Source organism: Ailuropoda melanoleuca, chromosome 3 (genome assembly GCF_002007445.2).
Source record: "Ailuropoda melanoleuca isolate Jingjing chromosome 3, ASM200744v2, whole genome shotgun sequence".
Lineage (NCBI taxonomy): Eukaryota > Metazoa > Chordata > Mammalia > Carnivora > Ursidae > Ailuropoda > Ailuropoda melanoleuca.
In genome coordinates, this window is record NC_048220.1 from 10,135,406 (window position 1) to 10,155,018 (window position 19,613).

General features: G+C 36.4%; 1 protein-coding gene across 2 annotated transcripts in view; it reads right to left on the reverse strand.

Annotated features, from left to right (window-relative positions):
- Positions 1–4,386: 4,386 nt before the first annotated feature.
- Positions 4,387–19,613, reverse strand: part of DTWD2 (DTW domain containing 2) — a 97,641-nt gene continuing 82,414 nt past the window's right edge. The window contains exons 5-6 of one of the 2 annotated variants that reach the window (XM_002915451.4): positions 11,544–11,672; positions 4,387–5,613 (exon numbers count right to left, since the gene is read on the reverse strand). In XM_002915451.4, the coding sequence (XP_002915497.1) occupies positions 5,443–5,613; positions 11,544–11,672 (300 nt within the window). In that variant the 3' untranslated portion in view covers positions 4,387–5,442. The remainder of the gene's footprint in view (positions 5,614–11,543; positions 11,673–19,613) is intronic. The other variant, XM_034655911.1, reaches the window with a different exon arrangement.

Consider the following 19,613-nt stretch of genomic DNA (forward strand, 5'->3'; position numbering starts at 1 on the left):
GACTAATAAATAATTACATCTTTCTCTAGCGTGCTTTTAGTAAAGGGAGGCAAGTCATCAGCACAGAGTAAGTCATAGAGCACAGCCTGATTTCCTGCACAAATTTTAAATATAAAACTGTAATCTGTTAAGACCACTACAGGATCTTTTATAAGAAAACTACTTACACAAGGATACACAAATAATCTGTACACATAAAAAAACCAGTAGGCAGGAAAAGGATAGTAGAAAAGGAGAGAGGATAGTGAGAGTGAGGAGGGAGGAGCCCAGGAAAGAGAAAGTATGAGGAAAGAGAAGGGAGAACATGGTTATAGCCGATAACACTGGACTATGTAACTGAAAGTTGCCAAGACAGAACTTAAATGTTATCACAAAAAAAAAAAAAAAAAAAAAAAAAAAAAACAAAAAAAAAAACACGTTACCATGTGAGGTGGTGGATGTGTTAACTAACTTGATGGGGAGAAGCCTTTTATAATGCATATGTCCAACAAATCATCATGTACATTTTATTTGTCAATGATACCTCGATAAGGCTGAAAAAAAAAGAAAGGAAGGAGAATATGCTAGGCAAATCCAGTAAATAAAAATTTAGATTGAAAAAATTAAGAGGTAGTGATTCATTCTATGCTATGGGATACAATGAAATGCAAAGTTCCATTACATCTAAACCACAGTATTATTTACCTAAAAGATATCCATCCACTCACACCTATTTTTAAGGAATAAATCTACATAGGAAAAGGCTCATTACATAAAACTTGTGAGTTCACCAAGACAGATCTAGGTGGTTGTTGTTTTTTTTTTACTTAGGGCATCAGTAACATTTACTTCCATACCAATGACAACTGTATCCAAGGGTCAACAATTTACTTCCCTGAAATTCATCAACATTCAATGGAAAGGACTGTCTGACAACACAATCACATTTTTTAAACAGCCCATTTAGGGCAGTAAATGGGAATATGTGATGAACAAACTGAAGAAGTTATGTAGAAGTGTTCTTCCACATAATTCACCAACAATGGTGGTCTTGAGAACGCTCCTTCCAAAATCTTGCTAACATGGTAATGGTCATGGAAAGTTGGGTGTGAGTCTTCAAATAGGGGAACATAATCTTCCTTAATGTAACTCTCATGCTCCACATAAAAAGCCTTGTAATCCAACCTAGAGAAATCTGCCAAGCGCTGTGACTTGCTTCATATACTGTAGCTCCCAACCCTTCATACTCACGTGGGCCAGAAACTCTGAAAACAACACCACTCACTGCAGGATGATTTTCAACCCAACGCAACGGGCGACGAAATGCACGATCGCCCTGTGTATAAAGAAATCCTATCCTCTAAGTTTCGTGGCTCAAATAGCAACACACAAAACAGTCTACACAACATCAAAGTGCAGTTGGAGGGTGTGAGGAAAGACTCCTCTCAGCTATAAATCCAAAAAACTACAACTACTCCAGGCAGATCAAGCAAATATAAAGCATCGGAATTAAAATGACAACTAATACAATAAAAATAATAATAAGTTTTAAAGGCCAGGTCAAATTTTCAGTTAAAATCTCCATATAATACTGCACACTTTGAGTGCTTTTAATAACTATTAATTATAGTTTGTAAAACTGCCTAATCAGAGAGCAAATGAACACTAGAGAAGATTCAGTGAGCTCACCTTGTTGACAGGTCAGTAAAAATAAAAAATGAATAAAATAATTTAGGAGGCCAGTAAAATAATTTGGATAATTCCCTTTAAAAATTTTTTATACATTTCCAAAAATACTAAATTTCAAGCTTTTGTAAGGGTTCAAAGTTTACCCTAAAAGGCTCTAGTTAAAAGATAAGGGTGGTAATCATTCTAAAAAAGTCAACATAAAGTACAGTTTAAAGATTTATAGGGTATTTTATATAGCAACTTCTTTTTTAAAAAGGCAATAATAATGGATAAAAAAATTCAAAAATTTAGTTTTTAACCTGAAAAAAATTACTCTAAGATGATTTTCATCCACTTGTTAGGAAACCATTACACATTATTATTTCTTTTCTATTCTACCTAGTCATTTGACAGGTGTTTTAGATTATTAATGAGCTAACTTGTGTTTAAATTAAAAAAAAAGTAACACAAGATAGAAATCTAACTTTTGTTTAGTATTTTAAAATATTTTCTGCATAGTTTCCCCAAACATTCATTAGCATTCTAATTATAACTAGTATTAAAGCTCTTAAGAAGGGACGCCTGGGTGGCATAGCGGTTAAGCGTCTGACTGCGGCTCAGGGCGTGATCCCGGCATTCCGGGATCGAGCCCCACATCAGGCTCCTCTGCTATGAGCCTGCTTCTTCCTCTCCCACCCCCTGCTTGTGTTCCCTCTCTTGCTGGCTGTCTCTATCTCTGTCGAATAAATAAAAAAAATCTTTAAAAAAAAAAAAAGCTCTTAAGAAGGATCGAATCCAGGTCAACAATGAAAAAAAAAGTACGAAAACGGTCAGAAATTACCACTCATGTATCACACATACACACACATACATAACAAGCTTACTTTTAAATCACAAGTTTAGTTTTTCCTTACAGCTTAACACTGGATAAAGAACACTCTAGAAGTCATAAATAAAAAACAAAACAAAGTCCCCTCTTCTTGCCAATTTGTGAATACAACTGCAGTAGATTTAAGTTAGATAGAAATATATATTACATACATGTCTCTAATACTATATAAAATGTTAGTAAATATCTTCCCAAGAGGGTGGGGGAAATTTAATCTCTGAAATTGAAAGTTTTTGCCATCAGAAAAGATTAAAATAGCCCTAATTAGAAAAATATGTTCTTGAAATTATAGTTGTATTATATTCTCTTTCAGTTATTTCCATGTGAAAACTTTAATATGACTAGTTTATCACAGTCAGTAAACTTACTCGATGAATACTGAAAAATCTAAACTTACCCAGAGTGATTACAAATAAAAATGCATGCTATGTCAAAATTACCCACACCTCTTTCAAAATTTGGGCTACTACCCCAAAGCAATCTTCAGATTCATTGCGATCCATATCAATATTCCAATGGCATTTTTCATAGATAGAGAACAAACAATCCTGCAATTTGTAAGAGCCACAAAAGACCCCAAAGAGCCAAAACAAACTTGAGAAAGAAAAACAAAGAGGGAGGCATCACGCTCCCTGATTTCAAAGTACATTGCAAAGCTATAGTTATCAAAACAGTATGGTATTGGCATAAAAACACACAAATATATCCGTGGAACAAAATAGGGTCCAAAAATAAATTCACACACGCATGATCGATTGACTTAGGATTTATGATAAACGAGCCAAGAACATACAGTGGGGAAAGGACAGTCTCTTCAATAAATGATGTTGGGAAAAGCTACAGCCAGTTACAAAAGAATGAAACTGCACCACTATCTTATACCACACACAAAAATTAATTCAAAATGGATTAAAGACTTGAATATAAGATGTGAGACCCATAAAACTAGAAAAAAAACCAATCTTGATACCAATCTTAGCAATGATTTTTTAAATCAGGCACCAAAAGCACAAGGAACAAAAGTAAAAATAAAAAAGTGGGGCTACATCAAACTAAAAAGCTTCTGCACAACAAAGGAAACCATCAACAAAATGAAAAGGCAACCTACGGAATGGGAGAAAATATCTGCAAATCAGATGTCAGATAAGGGGTTAATAAAAATATATATAGAACTCATATAATAAAAATATATAAAGAACTCATATAATTCACTAGGAAAAAACCCCTCACAATTTGATTAAAAAATGGGCCAAACCCCTCACAATTTGATTAAAAAATGGGCCAAAAAAAAAAAGTGTAGAGGACCTGAATAGACATTTTTCTAAAGAAGACATTCAGATGGCCAACAGGTGCATGAGAAGATGCTCACTATCACTCATCATCAGGGAAATACAAATCAAAACCACAAAGAGATATCACCTCACACCTGCCAGAATGTCTAGTATCAAAAAGACAAAGAATAACAAGGGCTGACATGGAAAATGTGGATAAAGGGGAACCCTCATGCTCTGCTGGCAGGAATGCAAAGTGGTGTAGCCACTGTGGGAAACAGTATGGAGGTTCCTCAAAGAGTAAAAAGTAGAGCTATCCTATGATCTAGTAATTCCATTGCTGGATATTTAGCCAAAGAACACAAAAAGACTAACTTGAAAAGATGCCCCTCTCTAGGCTGACTGCCGCATTATTAACAATAGCCAAGATATAGAAACAACCTAAACAGCTATCAATGGATGAATAAAGAAAATGTGCTCTCTCTATATATATATACACAATGGATTATTATTCAGCCATTAAAAAAAAAAGAATGAAATCTTGCCATTTGCGACAACACAGATGGACCTGGAGGGCAATAATGCTCAGTGAAATAAGTCACATAGAGAAAGATAAATAACAGGTGATATCATTTTTATGTGGAATCTTAAAAAAAAAAAAAAAGCTATAGATACAGAGTATAGACTGGTGGTTGCTGGAAGCAGAGAGTGACTAGTGGCCAAAATGGGTGAATGGGGTCAAAAGGAACAAACTACCAGTTATAAAATAAATAAGTCATGGGGATGTAATATAAAACATGGTGACTATAGTTAACAATTCTGCAAAATTGCAAATATTGCATATTGGAAATTTGCTAAGAAAGCATATCTTCAAAGTTCTCATTACAAGAAAAAAATCTTGTAAATATGTATGGTGAGGGATGTTAACTAGACTTATCATGTGGTGATTATTTTGCAATGTATATAAATATTGAATCATTATGGTATCCACGTGAAACTAATACAATCTTATATTCCAATTATACCTTAATACCAAAAAATTCGGGCAATTAATAGAACACTTAATCATAAGAGCTGAGTTCAAGTTTAGTCCCTAAAGAATATATTTAGTTTCTTTACTCTGTTATAGTATTCTATGAAATAAATTAAATCAATCTAAACTACTTGAACATTATTTTTGTTACTTATTACAAAGTATAAAGTTTATGTTCAAGATTGCATATTGATCTAAGTGCCCTCTATTCCTGGTCGACACCTAACTATCTACAAACATTAATGAGAACAATACTGCCCCATATCAGGTATAATAATTTCTTCCCATTTTATAAAAAAGAACTTCTAACCTCACTCAATAACTAATTGCATTTCAAACAAAAGATCTGAAAAAATGTATCAGAGGCACATTTTTTAAAACAAATACAATATGAAAATTTGCTTTTTACAGAGTCAATGAAATTTCGTTTGTTTTTTTTATGGCTATTTGGTTTACTTCCTTCTTCTGGACAAGTTTAGTATGCAACTCTCATTAGACAGTCTCATTTAGACAGTCAAAAATGCACAGACTTAAATTTTCTGAACACTTAGCCTGTTCTTGTCCGTGGAAGACACCACAACTAGCACCATGCAACAACTGTACTAGATTTTAACACTGTCCATCAACAGTTCCATTTTCCTGAGCTTGCGCTTGTTCTTTGGCATTGGCTTAGGGTATAATCCATTTTTCAGAAGGTGTTCCTTGCTGAGGCGAATTTGTGCACCATGCTGAAGCTGGAAAGAGCATAAAGCTTGAAGAGGACGAAGCAAAGTCTGTGAAGATAAAAAAAGATACTAAAATAGTGTCTGTAACAGATCATGATATTGTATCTAGCTTTTTCTTCAGGAAGAGGGATCATGGTGTTTCTTCTATTACTGGCTTTTAACTATGAAAAGTAATAGACACTCTACTAAATATATGATGATTTCTAAATATAAATTTCTTTTAACTCATACCTTACAGAGCACTAAGGAATTCAAGTAAAAAGACACAAGTAGCTAATTCTCCATAGAGATGAAAAAGCCCAAATTTAGTTTTATACATTAACATATTCAAACACCTCAAAAAACTGTTGTATTATAATAATTGAATGTGTAACAGAATAAAAGAGACCTTTAGATACAAATTAGTTAATCCGATTTCCTTTTATTTTAAAGGTTTTATTTATTTATTTGGGAGAGAGAAAGAGGAGAGCGCGAGTGTGGGAGGAACAGAGAGAGATGGAGAGAAGCAGGTGCCCCACTTAGCAAGAACCCCGACGTGGGGCTCAATCCCATGATCCTGAGGTTGCAACCTGAGCCAAAATCAACCGACTGCACCACCCAGGCGCCCCTTAATTCAGTTTCAATTACAGAGTGATGCACGTTTCCGGCTGCCTGAGAACAATCAGATGATAACAGCAATGGGTAAAAGGTTTACTAATTCTCTCACATTAGGTCCAGGGACCACATACAAGTTAGATATGCCGGTTTTGGTACATTTGAAATAATTCTAACTATATATGTATCTGTCTAAATCCAAATACCTACAGGGCCAGTCATATAACATAAACACGTACACTGGTTGGACCCATACGATAACAAAGAACAGTGGAGATTAAAACACAGCTAGAGCACATGCCCGACCTGAAGTTTTTCAAGTTAAAAAAAAAAAAAATCCCACTCTGTCACATGTTTAAAACATATTCTGAGTTAGATTCTTTCCTTGGGCCTGAGGCCCCTGATCTAAATCAAATAACAATAGCAAACTTGGGTAAGCAAACTGTTTTTTAGAAATAAAAGGAACAAAGAAAAAAGCTGATAGATTTATCTACCAAAATTTCACAATGTCTATGTGAAAATGTATTCTCCCTCATACACAATGTGAGTGGCAGCGAAGAGCTTAATATAAACTCTAGTTTGACCCTGAACTCTTGGACACTGTCACCAGCATTTCCTTGCCCATATTTATTCTTTTTTTCCTTATTAAAAAAATCCAAAATGTTATTCAAGGGGGCAACGTATCCAGCTAGTAATGCTAACTGGCTACCGACACAGCCCATATAACCAAGTGCATGTGGAAGTTCCTGCGTGCGGCTTCCAGAGACTCTCTTTATTTATTTTTTTTTTTTTAAAGATTTTATTTATTTATTTGACAGAGATAGAGACAGCCAGCGAGAGAGGGAACAAGCAGGGGGAGTAGGAGAGGAAGAAGCAGGCTCATAGCAGAGGAGCCTGATGTGGGGCTCGATCCCACAACGCCGGGATCACGCCCTGAGCCGAAGGCAGACGCTCAACCGCTGTGCCACCCAGGCGCCCCCAGAGACTCTCTTTAAAACGGGACAGACTCAGGAGGCAGAGGCTTCTGCACTTTCTTCTTGCCTGGAACGGGACTGTTAGGAGTGGGACAACCATCAAGTGACTACATTGCAATCAACATAAAGATTAAAGTCAAATACATCTGATGATGGACAGAGAGGTAGAAGAGATCCCCAGCCCTGGGCTGCTCACCTCAGCATTTCTTCAATCCAGGAGAAAAAGAAGCCAGTATATACACCGTTCAACCACTGCAGTAACCGCTCTGTTACATGCAGCCAAATGTAATCCCTGATAGACACCAATGGGAAAGAGACAAACTTCTTGGAAAAGCTCTGCACGCCATTACTGTAGCCCCTCATATATGCTATCATGATTTCTTTTAACTTCTTCAAGTAAGAGAGGGAATGTGGAAATTACTATATATTTCTTTACAGAGTCAACACAGACTGATTGGATCCTGAAACATCACCCCCAGAAAGCATACCTAGGACTATATACAGACTGAGATAATGGAAGGTTCTATTTATGACATTTGTTAGATTTTTGATGGACAAAATACTAATAGTCCTATTGGTAAGGGCCTCCAATGTTTCCCTCCTGAAAAGAAGATTCTATCAGTTTCCTGAGGTAATTAAGAGAATGAGTTGTGGAGACAGATCTAGATTAGATCCCCACTCCATCTCTGTGGTGCTCAGTAGGGCTATTCACAAATACACCAGTCCTCCATCTGTGAAATTAGGTACGGCCATATCACTTGCTTTGGTTAACAAAACGTGAGTGTGAGTACTGTGCGTCACCTCTGGACAGAAGCTTTAAAAGAATGTATGACTCACCACCTCCGTTTATGCCTTCCTCGATGAAAGGAGAATGACATATCTAGATGGTGCCTCCACCAGCCTGGGCCCCTAAGTGACTACAGCAAGCAAGAGCCCACTGGCCATCCCACAGCACAGACGGTGTGACAGAGGCGTAAACCTCCGTTGGGTTAAGCCATTCTGATTTTGCAGCCGCATCTAGCCTTTCTTGACGGGTGTAATCATTACTAGCTATGTGTTGCCACATAATTCATATAACTTCTCCTTGCCATTTTCTTCATCTGTAAAATGAGGGAAATAATGTCAACCTTACAGGGTAATTATTAGGTTACATTAAGAGGAATGTGTTTAACATGTGTAGCACACCATGTGGTAATAATGACAAGGCTTCTGTATAAACTAACATTATATCTGAGGCAATGCGAAGCCATAGGAGAAACAGGCTGGTTCATAGGAACAATGAAAATCCAAAATCCTTCACTTTCAAAGTAAGTTCATTTTTAAAAGTTTATTTGGGAGGAAATCAGTGTTTTGTAAATCCTCTGTCTGCAGGTATAAAGTGACAGTTCTCAAGGGACCGTTACTGTTATCAAGCAGAGAGCTACGGCACTCAGGCCGCACACAAACCTTTACCCCATTTACCCCTACAGGCTCATAAGGTAAAACTCTGTAAGTAGAAAAGGTTCTATTATAAAAAAGATCCCTAAGCTCAAGACTTCCAAAGTGTGAAAAGCCCTGGTAAATATTACAATAGCTGAATGAAAATCACCAATCTTCAGTTAAAAATTTTTGTCAATTTATTGGCAAGAATCAGGAGGACAAGGAAGAACAAGGGGATTAATTCTTCTTGAGTTCTTGGGGTCAGGCAATTAACACATGTTATCCCACTCAATTCTCACAACAGTTCTAAGAGGTAACTATTTTCCCTACATGATAGATAAGTAAACAAACACAAGGAGATCATGTGAATTGCTCACGGGCAAAAAGTGATGATGCAAGTGATGGAGGTTTAATTCAAACTTGCTTAGCTTACTCAGAGCTACTGTGAGTGCCTGAAAAGCTGCTAGCTTTTAGCTTTTTTCATAAAGGACGAGGATGAATCAGCAGACTAAGAAAGCTCTTCTGTGCTAAGTTCTTTATTTTGAGGAGCCCTACCTACCCGTACAGAATAAAGCCAGAAGAAAAATTACTACCCTGCCCCACTGTCTAATGTTTCTTTAGGAGGCCGCTAATAAAAGCTTACTGGGGGAAACACGTCTGCCCTAGCTTTCCTCCTCAGGAAAGAGAGAAAACACCTACATTCAGAACAGACGGTAACTGCATTTCTCAGGGGAATGAACTGATGTATTTTTTAAAAATTGTAGCTTGATTCGAACAGGATGGACTTGGGATTCCCCTACTGAGAAAGCTAATTTTTTGCCAGCTGTAATAATAAGTAACTTGGGATGTTCCATTATGCATTTCTTCTGCTCCTGCTCCAGCCAAGAATCTTATCGGCACCTCCCAAATCACACGTCTGATTGTCAAACACCCTTTTTCCTCTCCTGGCCACTGAAGTATGACTACTCCTGGTGATCAAAGCAAACAGAAAGAGAACTGTAGGACCTCAATATTACTTTGGGATTTCGTGTGCCATTGGATCCACAGACAACAATAACAAAAGCTGAAGACAGGATGGATCCTGTCGCCATTCTGTATCTTGAACTTTGCCTGTGGTTGGATGTTATACTCAGAACGTAAGATAAGCTTCCTGCTGGAAGGGTACCTTAACTAATACCAGAATCATGTATCTTACGAAACTGGGAAGGAAGGAGCAGTAGCAGCACTGGCAGTAGTAGTACAAAAACAATCAAAACCCCTAGCCCTATTGTATCACAACGACATTATTAAATCACCACCACTACCAAGAATGTAAGCTTCTGTTCAGAATTGAAGTAAAGATCCAATTCCAATGTAGAAATAAGAGATGTAGGTCCACAGACGATTCTTTCCAGAACCCCAAAGAAGGAGAGGAAATAAAGTTTCAAATCCACAGACAAAGAATATTACATTTCTCCCTCAAGATTTGAGCTTTAAATGGGTCCTTGGTCTGATGTCAGCTGATCGTAGAGTTTTAAGTCAACAAAAAGGAAAATAAAGAGACTGTACAGAAAGCAAGTTTAAATAATAGCACTCAGTTTCATCTTTCTTTTCAGATGCCTAAAGTGAGTACATTATTTTTGCTCAAGAACATATAAACAAAATAGAAAAACAAGTATAGGGGTATATAAAGTGCTATGTTGATAGCTAGATACATGGGAGCAGGTGAAAAGGTGAGAGCAGAGGGAGTTAAGTCAGAAAACACTCTCTGGTCATTTGGGAGAAAGATGTATGGTCCGTCAAGAAATTTTTTCCTTTCTCAAAGGAGAGAGAACAGAGAAAGAAAAATTTCCTAGACCCAAAACAAAGTTTACTCACACAGATACACACACAGAAAAGCCTACTCATGAAAGCCTACTTCTTTCAAAAGAAGAAAAGCCTCCAACTCTGACATTTCCCACAGCTTAGGGTAGGGGAGAGGGAAAAGGCAATTCAAGGCTTGTATCTGGCATTCTTTAACTCTCCCTGCTCTGGACGTCTTTGGTTCTTTTTCTTGGTAACCAATCCAATTATTCTGACCTGAGCTTTTAGCCATTACTCAAATTTCCTTCACGGCTAAGGCACACTCTTGTAATAGTGCCCACAGAGTATAATGAGAGAGAGTGAAAGAAGGCAGGAATGAGTACTGTGTATTGTGTGTGTGTCAGAAAGAGGAGTTATAAAACTCTATTTAGTTACACTCATTATTACTTTTCTTCTTGAGTTTTATTTATCAAAAATCTTCAGTGATTAAAAAACTCTAACAATTTAAGTCTTATTTTGCTGTTCTTTTTTCTTTTGCCTTAAGTGCAAAGCTTCCTACATGTTCCAAAAGACTGAGATGTTTTTTGAGCTCAACGAACATCATTCTTTACTGATGATTATTAAGTATATATGAAATCATCAGGCTTTCATGGAAATTAAATAAAATGATGATTGCAGGTTATGACCTTTTCATATTCTGCAGTCATTTTTTTCCTCAAAAAATTATCTTTTTTATACTCCAAGCAAGTGGTGACTAAGATAAACAGAAAGTTGGTACACCTTCTCAAATAAAAGCACAAATACCAAAAAAAAAAAAAATTGCTCTAAAATATTCTTTTAATTAAAAGAAAAAAGCTGTGTACAAGAAAACACAAAATGCTAAAAGAGAAATACAAAATAATAAAGGAAAAATCTAACCAAAAAACCCTGTATTTAATGTTGGGCTACTTAAAACCAATTTAGCTTATTACAAATGCTGTTTGCACAGCTTAGAATGAATATTTAAATAATGCAATCTGGATGCGAAACTAGCACAGAAAAACACCAGAGGGGGAGAGAAGGTTATAAATGCACACAAATTTCTACCACAGATACATTCAATTTGACACCTGAGCTGCAAATTTAACAAGTTATGCATTTCTAAATTTTCTAGATAAAATCTAACCAAACTGCTTACTTTCAAAACCATATAACCTTCCAAAGACATACCTCTTGTATGTAATTGTTTTTCTCCAAAATGGAAAGAGCAGCAGCTGCACATTCCAGTGTAGAAAGGCACCTATTAGTTGGCTGCGTCCGAATTACATACTGACTAGAAATGCTAGTTTTTAGCTGCACCTGAAACCGAAAACAGAATAACAGAATGTAATTTCTGTTTTAAATTTAAAGTTATAAAATCTGTGTTTTAACTACTAATTTCCTTCCAAAATTGCCAGTTTAGAAGTATTAAATGTATTGGGGCACACTCAATGGCTCAGTCGGGTAAGCACCCAACTCTTGATCTCAGCTCAGATCATAATCTCATCAGGATCATGAGATCAAGCCCCATGTCAGGCTCCATGCTCAGTGGGGAGTCTGCTTGAGATTCTCTCCCTCCTTCTTCTTCTGCCCCTTCTTCGCACCCTGCTCACACACTCTCTCTCTCTAAAATAAATAAATAAATCTTTAAAAAAAGAAATATTAAATATATCAAAATCTTCCATACATAATATCCTTTGATTATTGTTACTGTTAAATAGTCAAAGAGGATAGTTACACATATACCTGACACTGAAAATACATGCAGAATATATGCAAATTCCTACACATCATAAGTAAAAAGACTAATTGACCCCTTCCCAGGGACCCATGCATGAAAAGGCACCTCACAAAAGAAAATATAAGAAAGGCAAATAAGCACATGTAAAAGTGCTTAACAGGACTGAATGCAAGTTAAAATCACAATGAGATAACATTTCACACTCACTAGAACAGTTAAAATAAAAAAGACTACCACCACCAAATGGAGAGAATATGGAGCAAAGGAAACCCTCATACACTGCAGTAGAAGTGAAAATAATTTAATTACTTTGGAGAGTTGACAGTTGGGGTATTATTAATTTCATAGTTTAGTCTTTCATTATTTTTAATATAAACTGATAGGTGTATGCTTGTATGGGGGCAAGTGAGTGTACACACACACACACAAACATTTAGCTGAGTGAGACTTGATAATTGACACAGAGTCAGACATGAGAAAGGCAACAGAAAATCAAATGTCAACATTCTGGCCTTTTGATTCCTATTTTAATCAAGTGAAATTCAAGTAATCTTACACTCATAAAGCCATATTCCTAGCCCATACTCTTTACAGCATCACATTTAAAGGTAGATGAGAATTTCAGTTTTTACTCATAAAATATGTAAGCATGAGGAATGAAGTAGTGATGTCTAAGTCTTAACACAGAGGAACTTGATTTTATTATCAGGTGTTCTCTCTCATTCACTATCTCTGAAGCTCCATGAGTCTCTCATTCCTTTAAAGCATTAAATCTCTCCTATATCCATGGAATCTTGTCCCTCAGTCCCCTTCTTCCTTTTTTTTTTTAATTTTAAGATTTTATTTATTTGTCAGAGACAGAGAGAGAGAGCACAAGCACGGGACACAGTAGGCAGAGGGAGAAGCAGGCTCCCCGCTGAGCAGGGAGCGCAATGTGGGACTGGATCCCAGGACCCTGACATCATGACCTGAGCCGAAGGCAGACACTTAACCAACTGAGCCACCCACGCATCCCTCTTCCTTCCTTATGCAGTCCCCCTATGAAGAGAAATACGGTCCTTCTACTCTGAATGCATTTTGTTCAAAGAATTCTCTACAACTTGTATCCTTTCTATCCTCAGAGAGAGGAAGGGGGGAGGGGGAGGAGGGGAAAGAGAGGAAGGGAGAAAAGAAAAGTGTGCATCATAAAAGATTTACTACAGAATGTATTTAGTTTTGGAATACATCCTTTAAAGCATATTTAACTAATAATGTTTTAGAAAAAATCATATTAAAGTTACTCTGCATTTCTACCAATGTAAAAAATGGAAAATAGATGCAGGGAGGGAAAGAGATGGAGGAAAATGGTTCAGAAACATGTGTAATGATAAAAAGAAAGCCTATGATTACATAACCATAAGAATAATTCATAATGTTGATTAACTGTAATTACTAACAGCTTTGATATGTCATCAGGTCAACTAGAAAACATAGTCAGCTACTGCTTTCAGCACTCAAGCCCATCACTGGAGGAATTGATAATAAATATCTGATTACAACTAAAACTTTGGGAAACATGCAAAATTCACAATGAATTTTGTTAGAAAATACTTGATTTCTATTTTTTTTTTATTTTTTAAAAAGATTTATTTATTTGAGAGAGAAAGCAAGAGGAAGGGGTAGTGGGAGAGAGAATCTTAAGCTGACTCTATGCTGATCAGAGAGCACAACTCAGGGCCTGATCTCACAACACTGAGATCACAACATGAGCTGAAAACAAGAGTCGGAGGCTTAACCAACTGAACCACCCAGGCACCCCTGGAATAAATCTGATTTTTAAAAAATAAGTTTGTAGGGGCGCCTGGGTGGCACAGCGGTTAAGCGTCTGCCTTCGGCTCAGGGCGTGATCCCGGCGTTATGGGATCGAGCCCCACATCAGGCTCCTCTGCTATGAGCCTGCTTCTTCCTCTCCTACTCCCCCTGCTTGTGTTCCCTCTCTCGCTGGCTGTCTCTATCTCTGTCAAATAAATAAATAAAATCTTTAAAAAAAAAATAAGTGTGTAAGAAAAAATATTTAAAAAATAAAAAAGAAGCTTGTTATTTCGGCAAGGAGTTTTACTTCCTACTGTGGCCCACATGGCTGTATGAAATCTTAGAATTCGGAATTCACCAAATGTTAGAGGACTTCAGAAGTTCCTTCACAAATCATCTCTCCAGGATTTATACAGTAAACAGATCTATTAAAAGTGTAAATAACTAAGATCTGTCATGTTATCAACGTACATGTTATTAGAGCATGTTAACATGACCTTCTCACAGAATCTATTAGGGTTTTGGGCTGTATCACCTTCATCACTCTTGATCCAGTGAGCAAACGAGCAAGAACAAAAAGAAATCCTGTTGATCCATCTTCTTGAGAAGTCACAGGCTTCATAATAAATAATTTGTCAGAAAGTGCCTTGTCTTTAAAGTTCAAGAACTTCCAAGGCAAAAATAACCATTCTAATAAAAGAAAAAATTAATATCTGACTAAAGTATATCAAACCTGACAATAGCTAATCAATTAATCTCATCAAATCATTTCATTTCTCAGTTTCTTCTCACCTATAAAAATCATACAGATGGACTTGATGGTGTTAAAACCTATCTTTTAGCAATTAATCCTAATATAGCTAATGCTATATATTATATATCATAATTAATGTATCATATAATTGTGATAATATGGGTGTATAATTATTCTATAGAAACTTAATTTCCAAATATTAGAAGCCATGATGACTCAAAGAATGCTTCAGTAATTTTGATTTTTTTGGAAGCTGGTTCTCATGGGTTTAAGTTGTTTGACTGCTCTTGATGTAACTTCTTCTTTAGGAACGGGAAAATCAGTGGTTGGTTTAGAATTCTCCCAGTATGGATTGTGAGCCTAATATATAACTCCCATTTTAGAAACAGCCAACTCTTCCAGGTCTTATTTCTAGATTTAGCAACAGATCTTTTCCATTGATTCTCTGAATTGGCTAAAACTTGAATTCCTAACAACTCTTCCGTTGTAAGGCCTTCCTTTCTTCTCTTCCATTAAATCTTAAATATAAATTTAACATACAAGAATACCAGGTAACAGTCTGATGATGACCGCTGTTAGATGCCTATAAAAAGGGCTTTTTCAAATGTCTCCTTCCTAGCATATCTTTAGCTGCTTTTGTCACAAAGTGACATGTCATTAAAAATCTGGGTGACACAGCATGTACAGTGGTTTAGTAATGGCTTTTAGGGCCATAAAACAAGTAAATATCCAAGGCAAGAACATGCCATGGCTTCTCCGCATAATATAACATAAGCATTTTTTAAATAATTTACTATACTACAAATTAGTTAATTCTTTTGTCAAACAAAATAAACTTAAATAAGACCTCAAAATTAAAATTTTAATTCACACCTTCAGGCCCCACAAATGTTGTATTTTTATAATTTGATGGTGATTACTTGTTATCTGTACTCAGGCTATTTAAGCCAAGTTTCATTACTATATAAAACTATTGTGCTTCTCATTTATTAAGAATCACAAGACATTCTAATCACTTGATCAGCCTCCTTGTTACAGGTTTCTAGGAAAAGCAATCTATTTTACAGTTGTTTCCTGAAACAACTCTAGTCTGGAATGGGCTGAAATAAACTCTTTTAGTAGCATCTGAAGTCTTCACCACTGGAAGACACATGTAAAAACCCTCCTTTCTTCAGCAGCCTTTCTTCTATGACCTTCCACAAGCAAGATTCATCATCTGAGCCTGCGAGCGAACCTCTGAAAGTGAGGCACTAAATCTTTTCTCCTCGCCTCAATTTTTCAATCCCCTTCATTCCTTTCATTCCCTTGGTTTAACTCAACAGTATGATTTAATAGTGGTAAGAGTCTAACTTTGGCATCAGACAGTTGCCAGTTCTAACAGAGACTTAGCCACTTATGTTCAAACTTTCGTGCACTTACTGGACACTAAGTGCCCTTCCAGATAATGCGCACGTATTGTCACTTTTAATACTCACAGAGACCCTATGAAGTAAGTACTGTTATGATCTCCATTGTACTGAGGACAAAACGAAAGCAAAGAGGGTGAAGTCACTAACTCAAGGTTCTAAAATCAGGCCTGGTGGAGCAGACACATGAATCTACAAAGTCTTAGTCAAGAATGGAACTCTATCACCAAGCTAATAATTAAAAGTTAGGCAAACCTCAACACATGAAACAAATAAAAACAGAGCTATTCTTGTGGAAAGCAAGACTGAGGCACCCCCCCTCAAGAACTTTAGGGTTCTTCTGAACATGGTTTTAAAATAATGATATAAAAGGAAGGGTCTTCTCCTATACAAGTATCAAAGTTACTCATAAATACCAGTATCCATGCCTTGCTCCAACCCTGCCACACTCTGAACCCTGCAAAATAGTGTGTATGGGGGTGCCTGGGTGGCCTTCGGCTCAAGGCGTGATCCTGGCGTTCTGGGATTGAGCCCCACATCAGGCTCCTCTGCTGGGAGCCTGCTTCTTCCTCTCCCACTCCCCCTGCTCGTGTTCCCTCACTCGCTGGCTGTCTCTCTGTCAAATAAATAAATAAAATCTTTAAAAAAAAATAGTGTGTATGAATTGGGAGGCCGAAGGCACAACTAAAAGCATGAGATGGGGAATTAGACATACCTAAATTTAAATCTGAATAATAGCTGTATGACCACCAACAAGTTTCTTGAACTCTCAGAGTCTAAAACATTAACAACTTCAGGGGACGACTGTGCTTTAAAGGAGCTAGTCTCTGTGAAGTGTTTAGCAACGTGCGCCCTACAGTAAGCAGGCCACCCAGGCAAAGAGGGTGAGGAGGGTGGTTTTACTGATGCTGCTGATGTGAATCGGGATGGTGGTGCTGGTGGTGATTCACAATGCTTTCTTCATCATCTAATGAACAGGTGCGAAGCTCTCCGATTTACTGCAATAAAGCCAGATGAACAGCCTGGCCAAGGGTGTGGAATGAGATGGAATTTAGGACAAAGCCAGAAGTTAACTTTTACAGGATGGAAGAAGAAAAGCTAGGGAATAGGTAGAGAAGAAGAAAGAGGTTTTACTGAATACCAGAGAAGTACAAGTCACTTTGCCAGGTAAATAAAATATTCCTGGAGTTAGAAGCCTATAAGAAAGAAAGCAAGAAAGCAAGAAAGAAAGCAAGAAAGCAAGAAAGCAAGAAAGAAAGCAAGGAAGCAAGGAAGCAAGAAAGCAAGAAAGCAAGAAAGAAAGAAAGAAAGAAAAAAAGAAAACGGAAAAAATATTTTCACTCAAGATATTATTTACAGAGAAGGAAAATACTAGATTTTTGCTCTTTCACCTTTGAAGTATGTGATCTGAGAATCATTAAAAAGTGTCATCATTCCCGAAATAATTAGATCTTGTATCCCTATATCTTAGGTATTTCTTTAAAACACTCCCACACAACACTATGTAACAAAAGATAGGCCAATAATTTATAAGGATTTTTGAAAATCACTTTTAAAAGAAAAAATTTTCATTTCTTGCATGAGCTTGCATGATTGTTTTGTCTGCCTAATGCTTTCTACATATTTCCTCCTTTTTCTATACCTCTTTATGTGTGTGACTTATTGGTAATGTTTAACTGATTTTACGACAGTGCAGACAGACATAAAAAAGTGTTGGTTAACAACAGGTTGCTATGTTCCTGTGAACAATACAGAGAACAGGATACCTAAATAGTAAGAAATTATGGGTTGCAGAGTATCAGAACTGGGTATATTTATAACCAATTATCGGACTCTTTTGTGTACAACTGAACCAAATATGTAAAAGTTTAAATATCTATATACCACTGTCTCAATTACAGTATGTATTTTATTGAGCAACATGGCAAAACCCTAAAAAAAAGGAGACATGCACTATGTTCACAGGATGGAAAACTAAATACCGTAGGGATGTTAATTCTCAAAATTTGACTTCCGAGTGAATGCAATCTCAGTACAAATCTGAAGAGGTTTTTTTGTGTGATTTCGTAAAGCTGATTCTGAAATTATATGTTAATGCAAAGGGGGAAAGTACCAAGGTATTCTGGAAGAACACAGTACAAGAACTTGCTCTACCAGTTAGACCGAGTGTAAAGCAACACTAATTAACAGTGTGGAGTTTGCACAGAGACGTATAAAACAACAGAAAAGAATTTAAAGCCTAGAAATAGATTCTCACATAGGTACAAAAGTGATATATGACAGAGGCAGCCCCAACGCAGAGTTTTATACTGGCATCTTCAGTGAGTGGCACTGGGACAATAAATGTGCAATAATCCAGGTAGCCATATGGGAGAAAAAAAATGAAATTAGACCCATAGCTCACACCAAACAAAAAATCAATTACAGGTAGATTAAATACAAACATAAAAGATAAAACTGCAAACTTTTAGAAGATAACATAAGAGAATATGAGAGAGAGGTAAGAATGAACGTCGTAACACAAAAAAACATTAACCATGAAAAAAAAAAGGACTGAGAAATTCAACATTAAAATCTAAAATTCCATTTACCAAGGCACGGTATAAAAAGAGTGAAAAGACAATATATTTGCAATATACACGACTGCCAAATGGCTCAAATCCAGAACAAAAAACTCCTAGAAGCCAATAAGGAAAAAGTCAAAAAGCTGAAAGAAAAATGGCTAAGAGATGTTAATACACAATTCAACAAAGAGAACATCTAAGTGGCTAATAAACATATTAAAAAGTGTTAAACCATATTAATAAATATAAAAAGTAAATTAAAAAAATGAGAAGCTACTACACACTCATCAGATAGGCAAAAAATTTAGAACACTGACATTACCAAATGTGAGAGAGATCAACAGCCAACATCATTGGTGGGAACGTAAACAGTTACAATCACTTTATAACAATTTGGTTCAAACTAGTAAAACCAAAATTATGCTTAACCCATGACCCATCTAGTTCACTTCTAGGTGTACACTGAGAGGAATTCTTGCATATGTGCATCAAGCTCTATGTACAAGAACACTCCCAGCAGCAGTTATCGTAATAGCTCCAAGCTGAAAACAACCCCAATGTCTACCAATAACAGGACACACAGTAATATATCCACATAATGGGATATTATACAGCAATGAAAATGAGCAAAGTACAGGTACGTACAATAACATAGATGATTCTTAAAGATATAAAAGTGAAGAAAGACAATATACAAGAGAGCATACATAGTATGGTTTGGCTTCTAAACCGTTCAAAACTTAGGCAAAACTATAACATTTAGGGATACATATATATAGAAATAAAAAACAAGGAAGTAACTACAATAAAGGTCAGGATACTGTTACCTCTGGAGGTAAGAAAGAAGGTACTGAAGGAGGTAGTGACGTGTGGTAGGACGGGGGACTAGGCTTTTTGGGGTGCCAATAACATTCTATTTCTTGACTTAAATGGTGGCTATATGAGCAGTATTTTTTGACTGTAAACATATTTTATGAGCATCTGAAAATGAAACATGTCATTAAA